Below are 21059 nucleotides of genomic sequence, written 5' to 3'. Positions count from 1 at the left end.
TAGCACAAGGACATATGTGATCAACTCACTCTATTTAACTATTTAAAACTATGTAGATTAAATTATCTTTTCACTGTGTTAACACATAACTTTGACATTTAAAACTTTCCTATAAGTTACAATACACATGCATAATTCTCAGGACACATAATTACTTATATAATATTAATATTAACAGGCATACTTTCATTATAATCAGTCATGTACTAAAGTCCTAATATAAATTTCCTTAGTCTCTTCAACAGTTCAGTAATAGAATAATGATTATAATTACAGACGATTTTCAGTTAACACGAGATTTTTACAGTACCTTTTTCTCTTGAGTTTTCTATATTGGCCTCTACCTTTTTCCGATTGTACTCTCCTGGTATGATCTCTCCTATAATCTGTCACTCCTAAGTTCTTTTGGCAATAAACTGTGCTTACGCGATCTCAACCTTTCGTTCTTGAATTAAGGACACACTTTGAATCATGTATACAATGGCTGTGAAACTCATCACGTGGACACCGACTTCTTTACAGGTTTTCTTTTCACTGGATGTTGAAACACTTAGATAATACCTTCTTTCCTTTAGTTAAATGGCATTCCTCATTTCTTACCATAGGAAATACGGAATTGAAATCCCGCTCACTTTTGTTTCCTTGTTCTGACGACGGAGATAACTCCAATCCCGCCACTCAGGAAAACCATGTGAAACCTATACGATGGAGCTCGTAAAGAAACTATCCAGGAAAAAACCAAAGCCTCTTTTTTTGGAGGGGGGGGGGGGGGGGTTCTAACCCTTTTATACCTCGACTCCTAACAGCACCTTCTTTAATTTCTTTTCTCCGCCCCTTACTTGATTCGACTTCACCGACCAATTAGGGTGGCGTTTTTCTGCCAAACATCCTTTGGTCGGCGAGCCCGTGACGATGTCTCAAATCAGGGAATTGACCCTGAGCGATAGTCTATTGTTTATTGTATATCCCCCTTCCAAATTTTTAAGAATTTACTTAATATTTTAATCTCTAGCCTCTCACATACAATTTCTTATTACTAATCTTTTCTGTTTTACTTAGCTAATTGTTTTATATCACAACTGTAATTCTTTTATTATTTAGTTCTTCAAACACTTTTTTTGTTATATACTTTACTTGGATGCAAGAATATTTTTCTTTCTTTTAAATAATTCATCTATTAGCTTTTATACAGGGTTTTATTTCATTTTCTTTTCATGTTACACCATGATAACTGGGAATTCTACATTATTAAGGTATCAGGGTGTAACAGAATGATGCTGTCCAGAGTAGATGTGAAGAGATTGGGTGATAAGACATCACCCTGATGCACTCCTCTACTCAAGTTAATTTTAATCAGGTGAGAACATGATTATGATATCTATTTAAAATGATATATGCACATAAACACAAGAAAGATATTTAATTAACCAAATATTTCGTTCTGGAAATAGCAGACCATCCTCAGTGGTATTACAAGAACAGTTTTAAAAAAAATACAAGCTAGAATACTAACAATAGATCGTTAAAAATAGAACACGCCGTGTGATGTTATATCACTAAGTATTAAGTATAAAACGAAATATTTTGAAGTAGAGACACGATTGAAAAAAAAAAAAATAAATAAAAAATAAATAAAATAATTAATGAGAAATCTTGATTAGACTTCCCAGATTTTTGATATAGATATACAGTCATTACGATTCAGGTTGGGACGATGGAGCAAGGCCTCCATGCTTTCCTTGAACAAACGTTCGAACCTATAACGGGGATCTATGTAAGAGGCGAGTCCTGGACCAAAAGATGCTGTGGTCAGTTTCAATCCCATGTTAAGCCAATCCAGACTTTTCAGGTTTGTTGTGAAGAATGGAAGATTGATGTTCTTGGATTTTTTTTTTCAAGAGAATGTCCAGTCTGTCAAAAATAGAAGAGATCACAGTTGCAAGGAATTTGATAAACTCCAGGAAGAGATAAAGTTGAGTGTTTGTCTTTAGGAGAAGGAAAATGAGAAGACAAGATGTTTGTTCAAGGAAAGCATGGAGGCCTTGCTCCATCGTCCCAACCTGAATCACAATGACTGTATATCTATATCAAAAATCTGGGAAAGTCTAATCAAGATTACTCATTAATTATTTTATTTATTTTTTTATTTATTTGACCTCAAGGGCTCACTTTAGTGAGTATGGCATGGCAAACCTGGGGTACCAGATGCTGGACCATGCCTTACTTCATGTAATATATATCTGTTATATTATTCTGTAGAGTCGTCTCTCCTCTTCTTTCTCCTCTCCTTGTTCCTTCCTCCTGATGCTATTAGAGTATTCAAGGGCTAGGGGTGAGTCTTTCCTATCTTGCTAAGTCATTTCGTCTTATGCAGCCACTGAAGGAGGCAAGCTAGCCTCAATAGGTGCCGGTCCCAAGCCCGGATAAATGCGAGGGTTGATGTCAGGAAGGGCATCCGGTCGGAAAACTTCAATGCCAGCTCAAACTATGATATGAGTCAAAGAGAAAATGATATAAGGGCTAGGGCGTACCCCTTAAACAGCGCACAACCACATCGCCCTACAGCTGCGAGAAGTGGATGAGGGCTACCGCATCAAGGGCGGGTGCGGTTAAAGAAGCGAGCCCAGCAGGTGGAGAGGATGTTGCGAGTGGGAACACTGAATGTTGGAAGCATGACTGGAAGGGAAAGAGAGGTGACAGACATGATGAGGAAGAGGAAGTTGGTCATTTTATGTGTGCAGGAGACAAGGTAGAGGGGGGGAAAGGCAAAGGAACTGGGAGATGGATATAAATTGTTCTACTCTGGAGTGAATAACGAGGGAAGAAATGGTGTAGGAATTGTGGTGTGTGGCAGAATGAAGGGTGAAGTACTGGACGTGGGTAGAAGGAATGACAGGATCATGCGAATGAAATTGGGTCTTGCAGAAGAGCGGGTGGTCGTATTATGTGTATATGCCCCACAAGTTGGTTGAACAGCAGAGGAAAAAGATGAGTTCCGGAATGTGTTAGATGAAGAAATGAGGGAATTGGAAGAAAATGAGATGGTGATTGTCGGAGGAGACTTGAACGGACACATAGGAAGACAGAATAGAGACTGTGAAATGGAGCATGGTGGCCACAGAGTGGGAATGATGAACCAGGAAGGAGAGAGGGTTGTGGGCTTTGCAGTAGTGTTTGATCTGGCAAATGTGAACTCGTTTTTCTGCAAGAGGGAAGAACATTTGATAACATTTAGGAGTGGTAACAACAGTTCACAAATTGACTACATTTTGACTAGAAGAAAACATCTTAAGGTTGTGACAAATTGTAAAGTAATTCCAACAGATCAAGTAGCACAACAACACCGACTGCTGTGTGCAGACTTTAAAATAAGATCGAAGGTAAGAACCTTTGGATGCCATGGAATGAAGACAATTAAGTGGTTTCGCTTAAAAGAGGAGAGTGTGAGGAATCGTTTTAGGGAGAGGGTGTTAGAGAGGATTTCGGATTTTGGTGGAAACATAATTCAAAAGTAATCCTGAGCTGTGCAATCGAGGTGCTTGGTGAGACATCTGGAAAGATTAGGGAGCAGAAGGAGGGTTGGTGGTGGAATAATGATGTACAAGTGGCAGTGACAGCTAAGAGGAAGGCAAAGCAGCAAAGCAGAAATGGGATGAGTCAAGAGTGGAAGAGGACAGAGAGGTGTACAGAGAGAGAAAGCAAGAAGCCAAGAGAGTTGTGGCACAAGCAAAGGCCATGGCATATCAAGATCTGTATGATCAATTAGAAACAAAGGAAGGACAGAGAAAAATTTACCAACTAGCAAAATGTAGAAATAAAGCAGCAAAGGACATCTTACATGTGAGGCAGATCAAAGATGCTAGAGGAAGAGAATTATGGAGGGATGTGGACATAAGAAACAGATGGAGAATATACTTTGAGGGACTTTTGAATGAGGAAAATGCAAGAACTCACAGAGAAGATGGGCAGCCTTTTTAGGGGATGGTGCAGAACATCAGTAGAGTGGAAGTGACGGAAGCCATGAAGAGAATGAAGAATGGAAAATCGGTGGGCCCTGACAGGATTCCAGTGGAGGCATTAAAGGCACTGAGGGAAGAGGGAATTGACCTGCTGTGGGACCTGTTCATGAAAGTTTGCCAACAGGAAAATATACCCAAGGAATGGAGGGAGAGTACTCTTGTCCCCATCTACAAGAGTAAAGGGGATGCACAAGACTGTAAAAATTACAGAGGAATAAAGTTGATGTCTCACACAATGAAAATCCTAGAAAGGGTTCTTGATGATAGACTGAGGAAGGAGGTGGAGATTGCAAAGGAACAATTTGGCTTCATGCCTGGTAGGTCAACAACAGATGCTATCTTTGGGTTATGGCAGATGATGGAAAAGTATCGAGAGAAACAAAGGGAGCTACATCTGGCATTTATTGATCTGGAGAAAGCATACGATAGAGTGCCAAGGCAAGAAATCTGGAGGTGTCTGAGGGAGAAAAAGGTGCTGGAGAAATATGTTGTTGCGGGAAATGTACAGAAATGTGAAGACAAATGTTTAGACCTGTCTGGGACAGACAGAAAGTTTTCAAGTAACAGTTGGCTTGCATCAAGGGTCGGCATTAAGTCTGTTTCTGTTTAATATTGTGATGGAGGTGGTATCAGAGGAGGTGAGAGAAGATGCGCCTTGGACAATGTTGTATGCAGATGACATTGCTGTGTGCAGATTCAAGAGAAGAAGCGGGAACTAAACTGGAAAGATGGAGAAAAGTACTGGAAGAGAGCGGTATGAGACTGAGCAGAAGTAAGACAGAGTATATGTGTTGCTCAGTGAGCGGCAGCCAGGAGACAGATCTGGAGCTGGAAGGAAATGTCATCAGGAAGGTGAGAGACTTTAGATACTTAGGTTCAACAGTGGAAGAAGATGGAGGAGCTGAGAAGGAAGTGGGATGCAGGATACAAGTGAGTTGGAGGAACTGGAGAGAGATGGCTGGAGTTTTATGCGATAAGAGGGTGCCGATCAATCTGAAAGGCAAAATTTATAGGACAGTAGTGAGGCCAGCTATGACATATGCTATAGAAACTGTGGCCCTGAGGAAAAATAACATCAGCAGGATGGAAGTAGCAGAGATAAGAATGCTTAGGTGGATGTGCAGTGTGACCAGAAGGGATCGTCTGAGAAATGACTATGTCAGGGGAACAGTGAAAGTCACGAACTTAGGAGCGAAAATAGAGGAGGCAAGGTCGAGATGGTTTGGTCATGTGATAAGGAGGGAGGACGAATATGTGGGAAGAAGGGTCATGCAGATGGATGTGCAAGGAAGGTGGAAGTGTGGGTGGCCAAAGAAGAGATGGAGGGAGCTGGTAGAAGAGGACTTGAAGATGAAGAACTTGGATGTGGTGACAGCCCAACACACGAAGGTGTGGAGGAGACTCATTACAAACAGTGACCCCACTTAAGTGGGAGAAGCTGCAGAAGAAGAAGATTTTTTTATTTATTTATTTTTTTTTTCAATCGTGTCTTTACTTCAAAATATTCCGTTTTATACTTAATACTTAGTGATATAACATCATGCGGCATGTTCTATTCTTAACGATCTATTGTTAGTATTCTAGCTTGTATTTTTTTAAAAACTGTTCTTATAATACCACTGAGGATGGTCTGCTATTTCCAGACTGAAATATTTGGTTAATTAAATATCTTTCTTGTGTTTACGTGCATATATCATTACGTGCATATAGCATAAAACAGCAAATCTATTTAAAATATTACTTACCTTTGCTGAAATTCTTTAATCAATTTTTTAGCTTTTATATATTTTTTCTCCAAAGTTACATATTGGCCTTGAGCTTCTTCTACCATCTGCCTGCAATGAGAAACTTCCTGATGTGTAATTTGAAGAGCATGTTCTGCTTCTTGAAGTTGTCGCTGAGCTGCCTCTAACCTGCGCAGATATTCAATCTTCTCAGATTCTACACGTTCTAAAGCAAGCAGCTAAAATGTATAAAGAATGCAATTGTTTAATAATTAAACACAGAAATATTCTTACAATTTTAATATATAGACACATATAGACAGATAGACATACTTGGGCAGCAAGAGGATGGAAATCAATATTAGATTACTTTATCTTAAATGAAAAGACATCAAAGTTCTCTTTAGATGTTAGAGTTCAGAGGATGTGAAAAAAGTAGTGACCACTTCCTCATTAAAATAAATTAAGATTACCACCTAAATGACTACATATAACAAGAAGAGAAAGAAAATTTAAAACGTTTATAAAACTAGATTATTAAATGACACATATATACAATGGCTATATAAACAAAGAAGTAACCAATATTTAGATAAAATAAAATGAAATAAAGAAATATAGTGGCTTAATATAAAAATGATACTAAATACAGCAGCAAATGAAAGTTTAGGAAAGACCAAAAAATTTAATAAACTGAAGAAGAAAAAATTGAAGATATGGGATGATACAATGAAAGAAATAATCAAAATGAAAAAAAGAACATATCATAAATGGTTATGCAGTAAAAGATTAGAGATGAATATAAAAGAATAAGACCCATAGCTAAAAGAGAAGTCAGAAAAAGACAGAGAATCATGGAACAAATTTGTTTCTAATTGAGAACATGATTTATATAAATCATTGTATATAACATTTTGAACCATTTAAGTACAGATACTAAAGTTTTCCACTTGGTTATACTATAAATTAAAGATACCAAGAAATTATATACTTGGTTTAATTCTTTATACAAGTGCAAGCAAACAAGTTTGCACCTGAACTATTTTCAGGACTTGGGCAACTCATATAAAGAAGCTAATGACTTCACATTACTTGCCTCTGTATCCCATAATGTAAAGCACATATCCTTATGGATATGTATAATGCTATGCATTATCGGAAGGATCACTACCCAGACAATGATATGCAAGTGATTTGAAGTCATTAGCATCTTTATACACATTGTCCCAGCCCTGAAAATAGTTCAGGGCTCAAACTTGTTTGTTTGCTTACACATGGATAAAGGATTAAACCAAGTATATAAGTTCTTGGTATCTTTAATTCATTGTATAACCAAGTGTAAAACTTACAACAGTAACATTCATGTGAGGTTTTAGAATGCCATAAGTATGTTACATAAAAAATTCAACATATCTCAAATGGATAAAGTCCAAAACTTTCTTTTGGGCTGCTACATACATTTGTCATAGGCATGTATGTATAGGAGTACCTCAGTAACTCAGTCGGTATAGACGAAGCCCTTTGGTCAGAAAGACCTGGGTTTGATTCCCGTCTATGACGTGAGGAAACTTTATCTGGTCTCTTTCAACTAAAGTTGAGTTAACCAGTCTCATAAGAAGGTAGAGGGTTTTTTCACCTGGAAACTCGGATTTTTCGTCCCTCAGAACAGGCAAACCGGCCCCGTGAACACACACACAGATTACAGTCATGAATACTTACGACAATACATGGAAGAGATAGGGTCCTCACCATATTTCATTATGCCCATATGAAAGTTTATGGAAGTTAACTACCATGATGTGACTCATGGTTAACTACCATGAGTCACATCATGGTAGTTAACCTCCTAGATAGGAGACGACAACACATGAATGGGAAAATGGGGCAACTGTATAAAGAGGCTACGATTTCACATCACTTGCCTTAGTATCCCATAATGCAAAGCACATCTCCTTGCAGACATGTATAATATTATGAATTGTAGGAAAGGTCACTACCCAAACCAGTTTCGACCTTTATTGTGATCTCATCAGTGGGAGCCAGATCCAAAGGTGATCTGGCTCCCACTTCAACTAAGGTTGAAGTAATGAAAAAGTCATATTTTCATATACGAGTAGCCAAAAGGTGTCACAAATTATTATTAAAATACTCTAGATTAGAGAAAGTTTTGGAAGTTTTCCACTTGTTATACTATCAATTAAAGATACCAAGAAATTACATACTTGGCTTAATCCTTTATCAAAGTGTAAGCAAACAAGTTTGTGTCTGAACTATTTTCAAGACTGGGGCAACTCATATAAAGATTCTAAGACTTCACATCTCTTGCCTTAGTATCCCATAATGCAATGTACATCTCCTTGCGGGCATGTATAATGCTATGCATTATTGGAAGGGTCACTACCCAGGAAATGTACTTTGTACCTCTGGGACCCAGAGGTGATATTGAGGTTGAAGTAATGCAGAAGTCATATTTTCATATACGAGTAGAAAAAGGTGTCATCCCTTATTATTAAAATACTCTGGATTAGAGAAAGTTGTTGGAAGTTTTTCCACTTTGTTTTACTATAAATTAAAGATACCAAGAAATATAAATATAAATCTAAAAAGTGAAAAATATTTAAAAATAACAGATAAAATTAACTCTGTATTTAAACCTAATCTAGATCAAAAACAAACCAGACTAAAAGTATACAATGCATTAGCCCTACCAGTCCTATTGTATGGAAGTGAAATCTGGACAATAAAACAAAAAGACACACAAAGATTAATAATAGTTGACATGAAGTTTATGAGAAAAACTGCGAAGTGTACCCTATTCGATCACAAAAGAAATGAAGAAATTATGAAAGAATTAAATCCGAAATCAGTAACAGAAAAAATTAAAAAATATAAACATAAATGGATGGAACACTTTGAAAGAATGAAAACAGAAAGATTACCAAAGCAAGCCTTAAATTATAAACTATTAGGAAAAAGAAAACCAGGACATCCTTTTAAGAGATTCAATGATTACTTCTAAGGCCGGAACATGCCACTCTAGGCCTAAATCCTTGACAAACATGATGACGATGAATTTTAATATACATACATATATGTTAACTATCTTAAAGGGGTACAAAGTCAAAGTCCAACTCTATCTCCCCTGGCCATTATTGGATCTGGACCCAATACACTAACAGAGCTCTGATGAACACTTCAGAACCCTAGTCAGGAGAAGTGTATGTCCGATTACAGCAAAGACGCCACCATCACAACAACAGAAATGGCCCACACTCATCTTTCTACAGTGGCGGCAAGGCATTCAGTGAGACCAGTGGTGCTAAGAATCTCACGTATGAAAGGCATGCTGTCTATTAGATCTTTGAAAATGGAAATTGGTATCCTCAATACTTGAACTACAGAATAGATTTATTAATCAAAGAACTGACTGCAAGATGGTATGATGGCTCATGGATACTCCTGGGAGAATCCTGAAACAGTGGAAACAAGGCGGAGTGGGCTTTATTGTTAAATCAAGCTCACCAAGTCGATCCTTTATTATAACATCATATCTGAAAGAATAGGTGTGCTCCTAATTGGAATAGAGAACAATATAGCAATAAAATTAATATCCTGCTACACTCCAACATCCATAACTGACAATCAAGAAACAGAAAATTTTTACATGAATCTTGACACATTAAATTATAAGTCAAAATATACATTCATTGGTGTAGACTAATAATGCCAAAATAGGATGTGGAAAACAAAATGAAAAGTTTATAGGTCCAAATGCTTGAGAGATAGAAATAAGAGAAGAGAGATTAGCTGAATTCGCTGCAGCTGAACAATCCTTATTATGAACACTTTTTTTCCAAACACCTAGGAAGAAGATGGACTTGTGTTGTGTCGTGTTGACTTCTTTCTAATATACATACTTTTTAGTCTATCATACAAATATTTCTCAGGTATCAAATGGTACCTCTGAATAACAAAGGAATTGCCTCAGGGTCGAGCTAATACTGGTGTATCTGAGATCAACCTCTCATAAAGCTCTAAGAAATTTTTTTTTATTGCTGCGCCACTTTAGATTACACAAACTATATCAATCAAGAGGAGATCTCCAGAATGTACTTAAGTGAATACCTTGATCTTGCAGACGTGGCCAAAAACTCTATTCTAATTTCCTGCTTAGGTTTGCATTAAGTTTTTGTAAGAGGTGCATCAGATTCCAAATTACAGACAATCTTAATTGGATTCAAAAGCAAGGTTTATTGAACACTATAAATATATATATATATATATATATATATATACAGTACATGTTAATTTAATTCTCACTCTAAGAAGGTTCCTGACAATTAGGTTAACAATAAAGTACTCTAACAACATACATACAAATGCTCAAACTGATTCTTTTATATTAGCAATATCAAAAAAATAAGTACTCTAGCTAGGTACGATATTCATAGCAATAATTACTTTAATTCAGTCACAACCAGACCACTCTAGATAGCATTAATGTCATTTACAATTCGTTACTAATATTAATCTTTACTCTGAATTTTATCTTAACATTCTTTAAGCACATATTATAATTCAATTCCGTAAGGAAGCAGTAAATTTATGGTATTCATCTTTAGATCACTACAGTTCAGTTTTTTATGATACTATTAATGGTATTTCCTCTGAATCACAACATGACACACATCGTTTCAACCATAGCTAACAAAATTAGTAAATTCTACTTATCTATCTTGGAAGTTCATCACACTAATTGATCCGCAGGAAATTGTCTCTCCTTGATCGAATTTTCCATAGACTCCCTCTGCTGGCTTTAAGCACGTACGTGGCTCTCCGCGCTATCGGTGAACTTTCACGATCTCTGCATGACATAACCTAACCTAACCCTTCCTTCTGGGGACGGCTGGGCCTATTCTCGCTCCATGGGACTACGGACCTCGAATTTTCGCCGATGACTCGACCAAATCCTCTGGAGTGAAGGCGCTGCCACCTTTCTCCACTTCACGACACCGAGAGACCAACACCAGGAGATCCAGAACAAAAAAGCCTTGTTTGGGGGGTTCTTGACCATTTTATTTCACCCTCTATCTCGGCGATTCTCGCACTCCACGATGTCTACCTAGTGCTTGGAACTTTTTATCACGTGGGTCAATGTCACAGCGACCACCTTTCTCCGTTACCCTTCTCGTGCGCTGTCAGTACGCGATCACCCGGGGAAAACCGCTCCCCTCGCATTACTGCTTTGTGACCTTTGGATTTACATCCCCTTCAGAATTTTGTGCAAGTCATTCAACAACTCTTAATACTTATGGCTCTAACAAATATTAAATATTTACACAAACAAGTGAGTGATCTTTTCTTGAAATACTTGATAACTACTCTTTTTTTCTTAAGTTTGAAACATTTAACATATTTACAAAGTTGTATTATAACACTTATAGACGAACACATGTATTTATTTTCCTTTTCATTGGGTTATGTTTGTTAAACCATGATAAGATTGGAATTCTTAAATTCACAATCTATCACAATTTAACACTTGGCAATCACCGAATGGAGACAACAAATGAAACTGACTACATTTTAACAGACTGTAAAAGACTAGTACAAAATATTGGTATAACAGGCGAAACATATATCAACGTAGACTCTAACCACAGGCTCCTCAGAGCCATTATAAGAATAGACCAGAAAAAAATAACATATCAGGGCAACATCGAACCACAAAAAACAGTCCAAACAAGTAGACTACCACAAGTTCAGGAAATACATAGAAGAGACTGAAGGGACTATTAAGAACTGCTACATAAATGATGACTACACTGAATTTATTAATAAATTCAATGAGTGCAAGAAATTCTTGTGAGACAAAAGAGAATGACTCTCACTTCAAACAACAGAACTACTGAAAAAGAAAAAAGAACTAAAGAAGTCTCAAGGAAATTTTCTAGAATACAAAAATATCTGTAAGTTACTAAGCTAAAGAATTCTTCCAGAAGACTAGAAAGCTTTCAGGATACAAAAACTATGAGAAGCAACACATAAAAAAATGCCTTAAGAAAACAGACAAAGACTTAAATTCTAAACAGTCAATTCCACATGCTCTACAGGATCAAAATGGAGAAAACATACTAACAGAAGAAAGATCACTGTTTCTTTAGCTTTCTGTATGTAATGTAACCCAGCTTGTCCTGTATATTTGTATATGCTCCAGATGATCTTAATATGAAGATCGAAACGTTGGGAAATTAAAAGTTATTTATAACACGGTTGTAAAGTCCATAATTTCTAAAATGAATGCTGATCACCGTGCAACACTAAAAGAAAGGAAAAGAAAAAAGATAGAAGAAATTGTGCAGAATTTCTATAATGACCTTTATGCAACTAAATGCCAAGTCTCAGAACCTATCATTCCAAATCCAAGCAATATACCAGAAGTACTTCCAGAAGAAATAGAACATACCCTTAAATTTATAAAGATAAAGCCTCAGGACTTGATCATGTTAAGGCTGAAGAAATCCAACAAAGTGGTTGTCTTCACTTGGCTACCAGATTCATGTGGCACTTCAAAGAAGGAAAGATTCCAGAAGGATGGAAGACCTCAAAAACCATACTTCTATTCAAAAAAGGGAACAAAGGAAGACTTAAAAAATTATTGTCCAATCTGTTTACTCTTTCACATATATAAAATCATGAACAAAGTAATACTGAAGAGAATCCAAAAACACTCCCAAAGAAAACTCCAGTAGAGAGCAGGCAGGATTCAGAAGAGGCTTCTCCACAATAGACAATATTCAGGTCATTTCACAACTAACAGAAAAATGCAGAGAATACTAAATCCCTCTATGTTTCCTCTTTACTGATTTTAAAAAAGCATTTCATACCATACAACACAATGCAGTCATCCATGCCTTACTGGAAATAAATGTGGATCCTACTTACATCCACATGATAAAAGAAATTAACAAAATTCAGACCAGACAAATAATCCTATTTGATCAATCTATAAATATATCTGCCAAGGCAATGTGATCTCTCCAAATCTATTTATAGCACTTTAGAATATATTCTGAGAAAAATAGACATTAAATGGTGGAATAAGCATAGATGGTAAAAAACTACAAATCCTTATGTTTGCTGATGATCTAGTACTAATATTTCAAAACCCAAAAGATCTAGAAGAAATGGGTGAAAAAATATACACAAACAGCAGTGAGATAAGCTTTGAAATTAACCTAGAAAAAATAAAATTGATTAAACATCTACACAAGTAACAATCACCTGTGTATAAAACAAGTTGACTCTTACAATTACTTAGGACAAACAATAAAAATGAATAACAATTTATCTGATGAACTAGTAAAAAAAAAAAAAAAAAGTTGCATGGCTATCATTCAACCGACTAAAAGACAAACTTACTGATCCAAATCTTCTCTGCAAAGGCAAAATTGTTTAATGGTAACATTCTTCCATCACTCACATATGGATCAGAAACATGAAACACAGCAAGACAAAAAGAGATTCTCTCTCAGGATAATCAGCATGCAATAGAACATAGGATTTGTAACATCAGCAAAATGGAACATGTTAGAAATATGGAACCAAAAGAGAGCTCAGGCATAAAAGATGTACCACGGTTTTAAAACAATGTGGGATTTAATATCCCCTTAATTTAAATAATGTTTATATCGCCGAAATGAAGCCTATTGGCTCTTCATATTTAAGTAATTTAATGGGTGCACCTTTTTGACAACTCGTATAGCAGAGTATATAAGTTCTTTTCGCTATACCCTTTGGTATTAATTTGGTCTAGCTACTCACTGATGAAGCCTCAATAAAGACTGAAACCAGTCTGGGTAGTGACCTCCCACCATAATGTAATAACAGCATACATTTCCTAGGAAATGTGTTTTACATTATGGAAAATACCAAGAATAGCGATCAGAACTTTACTTCCTTTTCTGCAAGTTGCCCGAGTTTGTGCTACGTACTTGGACTACTTGCATTAGCTCACGCTAGTAGTTGCCCATACTTTTATAGTTTATTATACTATATTCGGCATGAAACTCTCTGATCCAATCTTTGAGTTTCTTATTCAGTTTTAAAACAATGTGGGATTTAATATCCCCTTAATTTAAATAATTACTCAATTTATTTCCTGTTTCTGATCCTCCCCCCCTCTCTCACAGGCTTGCTTCAATTACTTTCACACAAGCATTCTGTGTCTGTCTCATGATCTATTCTATAAATATTTTGATCAGCACTGTTCTACTGCTGAACTGGCCACTATCACTTTATAAAAATTTAGAGCTGGTGATAACATCCATTCCGGACTTAGCTTCAAACTTACCAAACCAACTTCTCCTCTACCGCTTTTATTCCACCTATTTCTATTCTTTGCAATGGCCTATCTCACATAGTCTTCCCACAAACACTGCAACCTCTAGTTATTCAAGAAACATGCTAATAGATTTCTTCATTCTCCTTAATTACTTACTCAAAACACAGATGTGCTATAGGTTTGGTAACAAACTAAAGAATTCTCAGGAGAATGAACAGGTGACTGCAATGTAAAGGCAAAATATTTAATTGACTAAACTAGTTAAGAGATAAATAGATATAAATAAGAGATAAATAAAAATTTTAAACCCAATTATGTACAAAAACACACACGAATAAGAATCTACAATACAGTATCTAAACCAACCTTACCTTTATGGCAGTGAGATATGGACAATAAAAAAAGCAGATGAAAGAAGAATTGAATCATCTGAAATGAAATTTCTGCGCAGAACTGAAGGAGTCACAATAATGGACAAAATGAAAAAGCAGCGAAATCAGAAAAAAACTTGGAATACAACCTCCCTAAATGAAACAGTTATTTGCTATAGAGAAAAATGGAAAGAACACATACTGAGAATGAATAGAAGCAGAATACCTAAACAAATTCTAAATTACCCCCCCAAAAGGTACTCGATGCAGAGGAAGACCCTTAAAAAGATGGAACTAAGTCTGGAACAGGTCACTTGGCCTATAAGACTGGAAAGGAAGAAGAAGAAGTTAAGAGATATTTCCTTTTGAGTACTGGTAAACACCATCTGCATATAAAACTAAGAAAACAAAGAGAAATTCAAATACAACAGTTGTAAATGTGAACTGCAACAATAGTTATCTTTAAATGCAACTGCATATATACTAGACTCAAAATTGATGCAATTATGAACTTGAAGAGATGCTACCCCTGTTCCTAAGTTGTCACTGGGCTGCTTCTAACTTTCACAGAAACTCATTCCTCACAGATTCAACAAGTTCTAAAGCAAGTATAGAATCTCTTGGGGAAGCTGGAGCCTCAACAGGGCATAATCATGGGGGTGGTGATAGCAGAATGCTCTCAGATGAGTAGTAGGAGGAAGGTGAAATACCTCCCATGGACCAACAGGCAACAGCTGTGTCTGATCCATAATAGGCAGCTGCTAAAAGCATCTGTTACTCCATGTTAGAGGCAGCTGAATGAACCATTAAAGTTGGTCAGATGACGTGTCAATGAACTGACTGTAAAAACAAAATGAAATTGAAATATAGTGCAATACAAAAGAGAGAAAGTACAATATGACAATTGAGACATTGCCTGGATAAACATCTGTCTACCCAACCAAGTGATTAAGATTGGATCAACAAATCGGCTACCGAAAGAAGTGCAATAAGAATAAAATTAACAAGAGACATGTTATCAGTTGTAATGTGGAATGGGCTTCTGGAAACCAGACTAGCTTTGCAAGGAGATGGTGCAATACCAATGCATCATCCGCAGATTATCACAGATGCAATGGAAAGAATCAGGGAGATAAAAGATGAAAGTGGCATTTGGTCTAAGAATAGAAGAAAACATGAAGCAGGAGGATGGATTTCTTCTCAATAAAAAGGGAAAAGAAGCACTGTTAGGATACAAACCAGTAATTGAAACAATGATGATGGCACGATTTGCAGTAAGACCATTTAAAATCAGTGGTTCAGGTCTATTCACTGAGGTCTATTCATATTTGCCTTAAAGCATAACCTAGTAATTTGCAATACAAAATTCCAGCAATAAGACTGCAGAAAGTGTACATGACAGAAAGAACATACTTGATATAATACTCATAAGCTAGAGATGGCCAGCTGTGTTGCATATTTCAATGAACAGACATGAAATTAGATAAAAGCTTAGTAATTTGCAATACAAAATTCCAGCAATAAGACTGCAGAAAGTGTACATGACAGAAAGAACATACTTGATATAATACTCATAAGCTAGAGATGGCCAGCTGTGTTGCATATTTCAATGAACAGACATGAAATTAGATAAAAGCTTAGTGATTGCCAATATCAAGTTGAAACTCAAACAAGAAGTGACAGCAGTTTCAGAGCTAGAAAGATATAAAGATACTAAGTGAAGAAATCACAAGGAAAGTGGCATTTGTACAGTCAAGTACTTTTACAAAGAATTAAAAGCCATTACTGAAAAGGAACTAGAAAATACAAACAACAAAGTGGCAAAGTGCATGGTGCCACTTCCACTGCTCTTGCACCAATTGGAATCTGGTGCAAGAGCAGTGGAACAAATAGTCCCAGAAACAGAGAAGCCAAAGAAGAGGCAGATTCACAAGAAACAAAGCTACTTCAATCAAGAAAAAAAAAAAAACATTAAAGATTAGGACAGATATTTCCATTATTAAAGGAACACGTACGACCACAGTAATAACTTTTAATTTATAAGGTAGAGATATTTCATACTAAAACTAATAGTACATCTTCAGTGTTACAAACAGTTATAGGAATGGAATACAAGTAACGAACATTCAGTGGATCACTTATTAAAATACATAGTTGTCGCGCACTAGGACATGATAGAAAATAATAATTAATTAATATTTAAAATAATTGGTTTTTTTAATGATTACATAAAATAAAAGTCTTCCAGATCTTCAAGAGAAAGAGACAATCATTTCGATTTAAATTTGGTCGGTGTAAAATAGCTTCACAACTTTCTTTAAAAAGGATTCATATTTGAACCTGCATCTATGGAGGAGAATAGCTTTATCCCACTGGATATTATGGGTAGTGTTAATACCGTGTTATGCTAGACCAGACCGCTGAGCTTTGTTGTATTCAATATAATATTGATGTTCTTTAATTCTTTTTTCCACTGAACGGCCAGTTTGTCCAAAATAAGAAACATCGCATTCACATGGTATTTGGTAAACACCAGCCAAAGATAGAGATGACAGTTTATCTTTTGTAGAAGGCAATAAGGCAGAAATTTTGTTAATAGGAATATAAGTGGGAATCAATCTCAGAACCTAGGTAGAATTTTTTAAAATTCTACCTAGGTTCTGAGATTCCTGGAATGTAGGGGATTGGAACTCTGCGGACTGCTGAAGAAACGTTAGGTATTGGAACATAACATTCAATTATCTGTTGGATTTGATTAGGGTGGTAATTATTCGATTCCATTAACTTTTTAATGATTGAAAGTTCTTTTGTAAGATTTCTGGAGAAGAGCACACTTTACGTGCTCTATTAATTAGAGATTTAAGAATGCCAAATTTTTAAGATATGTGGTGAGCAGACTTTTTATGAATGTATCTGCCAGTAAATGTGGGCTTTCGAAAGACGCTTGTAGATAAGGTACCAGAAGAAGTTCGAGTAAGGATAATCCAAAAATGGTAAAGTACCAGAATTTTCTTTTTCCATGGTGAATTCGACATAATGATACCAAAGAGATAGTTGATGAAGAGATTAATTCACTATGATATTAGTGAATGCATTCAGGCCTCAAGTTATTGGTAAGATCTGACTCTCAGAGGCAGATGTACTAACTAGTACTGAGTGTACAGGGGATAAAGGGGATGGTATTTTAGGAACAATAGGAAAGGAAGGGGGGGTGATGCTAATAATATCAGGGGATTTGAGTCCAGTCAAGGTAGATAGCTATGATTGCAATATTAGCAACAGTTTTCCATGAAGAAGCAAGTTTGAAGCTATTTGGTATGAGATGAAGTTTAACAACACCAGATACTCGGTAACGTGTTAGTACAGAGCTAGCAGATCAGCTGTTAGTGATGATTAAATGCACTGCCAAATAAACTTAATGGGTACTAAATAATTAATCATCATGGGTGACTAATTATCCAAACATTGCTTGAGTAGCTGTGAAATCTCATGAAAAGAATGAAGTCGAATTTATGAAGCTGTTGTGTGACACCTTTCCTAAGCAGCAAGTGTCAGAAGAAACTCAAAGTCAAAGAGTTTTATATCTGATTATAGTGTCAGAGGGGGAGCTTTCAGTAAAAGATGTGACTGTTCTACGTTAATAACTGTGCATCATTCATTATGTATAAGTTACATGTAGACATATACGGTACTAATCGTGTCAGGACAAAATTACACAGGAAAAAATTACATGGGATAAAATTGCGCTGCAAAAATTACCGAGGACAAAATTACACAGGGACAAAATTACATAAAGAAAAAATTACACACAGATAAAAATACACTAAGAAAAAAATTAAAAGGAAAAAATATACAAGTAAGAAATTACGAAAATAAACAAAAAATTACACATAGATAAAAATACACTAAGAAAAAAATTAAAAGGAAAAATAGGAAAATATTTACACAAGTAATTTCGAAATTACACAGGGAAGAAAAAAACAAAGAAAAAAATTACACATATATAAAAATATACTAAGAAAAAAATTAAAAGGAAAAAATACACGAATAAGACATTACAAATAAAATAAAATTTACCAAAAATTGTACAAAATTTATAACCAGCAAGGGTTAAATCACTAGTGTAGATTTGGGCAAGGGGATTAGGGAGGTGGTTGAGTTGGAAACTCAAAATGATGTAGTGATTAGCTACTCTAATTAGTACTTACCTCAGATTTACAAGGAATAATTTCCTAAGGTAAAAACCAATCGACAATTGTTAATCACCATGAACTGCTGAAGAATTTCTAAGAATTGTTTGGGTGAAGGTACATAAGTAAATTTTTGTCTTACATTCTTCAGTGCTAGTTTAGTGACTCGTAATACAACTAATGTATAATATACGATGTAATACATTAGGTGATTAATTTTTTAAAATTAATTTTTAATTTACTTATGGCTGATTTTGAGTATGGCGTTAGAAATAAAGGTGGTCAAACTATAATTTACAAAGGATTTGAGTTTGTTCGTCACCGTGAAACTGCTATCGGAACTATTCATTGGCGTTGTGCAAAGTTTAGAACTTTACATTGTCGATCGCTGCTCCATACCAGAGACAACAAGATTATCCGTGAGTCTTCAGAACACTGTCATGTTAATAGGACTTTTGAATCTGAAGCTCATCAACTTGCAAATCAAATGAAAAGAAAAATTTCGAATTCAGATGCAACGACTCATGCAATTATAGCTAACAATTTAGTGGCTGTATCAGACGGATTAAAAATGTGCCTACCGAAGAAGAGCTCCATGATGAGGCGATTAAATAGATCCAAAGCTAAAACAATCGGAAACGTTCCATCAAATCCAGATAACAAAAACTTTGAAATACCAGAGAAATACTCTAAATGGATTATTCATGATTCGGGGACAGAAGATCCAGAACGTATAATACTAATTGGTCACAAGACTCTTCTAAATCAACTTTTAGTTAACGATTTTTGGCTAGCAGATGGTACATTTTAAAGTGGTTCCAGAAATATATTATCAGTTATACAGTATCCATGTCCAACATGATCCAGGCATCGCTTTTCCTTGTCTACTGGCTCTTCTACGAGGGAAAAAGGAAGAAATATACATGAAGATGCTGAATATGTTACTGGACAAAATTCCTCAAGCTTGACCACAAAAAATTTTGACCGATTTTGAAACAGCAGGAATGAACGATTTCCATACTGTGTTTGAAAACATCGAAATTGGTGGCTGCTTTTTCTCCTTATCACAATCTTTTATATGCAAAGGAAATGAATGTGGACTAAACTCTCTGTATGAATCCAATCAGTTATTTGCAGTACACATTAAAATGTTACAATCACTTGCACTTTTACCAGTAGAAGTGTTAGAAACATTTTTAGAAGTTGCGACTCTGTTTTCTAATTTAGTCTAACAACACCATAAATCATTGATCAATATGGTATTGGATGACCGCTGAGTCAAAGTGCATGAAATTGCTGAGACTATAGGCATTTCAAAAGAATGTAGGATGTATTTTGCATGAAGAATTACAAATGAAAAGGCTTTGCACAAGATGGGTGCTGTGCTTGCTCACAGCAGATCATAAACACACTCACATGAAAATCTCTGAACGGTGCTTGGAGCATTTTAACAAGAATAAAACTGCTTTTGTGCGTTGATTTATTACTATGGATGAGACTTGGATTCACCATTATACACCAGAATCCAAACAGCAGTCAAAACAGTGGAGAGAAGCCAGTTGTTCAGCACCAAAGAAGAAAAAGTCATTTCCATCAGCAGTAAAAGTCATGACATCAGTGTTTTGGGATGCTGAAGGTATTTTGTTCATTAATTATCTTGAAAAGGGCAAAACAATAACCGGGGAATATTATTCTGATCTTTTAACCAGACTAGATGAAAAAATTTGTGAGAAAAGACACAGTTTGCAGAAGGAAAAAAATCATCTTTCATCAGGACAGTGCACCTGCCCACAAAAGTGTTTTGCAAATGGGAAAATTAAGGGATTTGCACTATGAAGTGTTGGAGCATCCACTCTATTCCCCAGATTTGGTCCTCTCTGGCTTCTATCTCTTCCCAAAACTAAACCTCTTCCTCGCTGTCAACATTTTTCTTCGAATCAAGAGGTGATTGCAGCTGTTGAGGGGTATTTTGCAGATCTTACTGAGAACCACTACAGGGACGGGGTAATGGTGCTGGAATAAATGCATTAGTCTTAAGTGAGATTATGTTGAAAAATAAAAATAATTTTGAAATTATAAATTCGTTTCTTCATTGTTAGGTCGAGAACTTTTCAGACCACCCTCGTATATAAATTTACAGTCAAATATGTTTTTGCTAATTAATTCTTTGTAAAAGGTTAAAAAATCATGCAATCTGAGTCTGATAACATATGTTTGAGTGTATATGGCTTGGCTAGAGAGGTAAAAATTTCATATGTAAAGTACTGGCACTCCACTAGAATATGACAGAGTAGTAAGACGTGCTGCATTTTTCACACACAGGTGAGTCATCAGTCCTCAGTAAATAAGAATGCGTAAGATTACTGTGACTGATTCTGAGCTTAGCAAGAACAAATTCCCCTCTTCTCTTT

The 21059-nt window shown here is 35.8% G+C and overlaps 1 protein-coding gene across 1 annotated transcript in view; it reads right to left on the bottom strand.

Annotated features, from left to right (window-relative positions):
- Positions 1-21059, bottom strand: part of LOC150109710 (uncharacterized) — a 493008-nt gene that overhangs the window by 170260 nt on the left and 301689 nt on the right. The window contains exon 15 of the mRNA XM_090403026.1: positions 5765-5982. Within this exon, the coding sequence (XP_090259152.1) occupies positions 5765-5982 (218 nt within the window). The remainder of the gene's footprint in view (positions 1-5764; positions 5983-21059) is intronic.

Source organism: Typopeltis vanoorti, chromosome 2 (genome assembly GCF_054136105.1).
Source record: "Typopeltis vanoorti isolate ZY-2024b chromosome 2, IOZ_Tvanoo_1.0, whole genome shotgun sequence".
In the NCBI taxonomy this organism is placed as follows: domain Eukaryota; kingdom Metazoa; phylum Arthropoda; class Arachnida; order Uropygi; family Thelyphonidae; genus Typopeltis; species Typopeltis vanoorti.
Note: the sequence above shows the minus strand (reverse complement) of the source record. Positions and strands in the feature narration are given on the sequence as shown.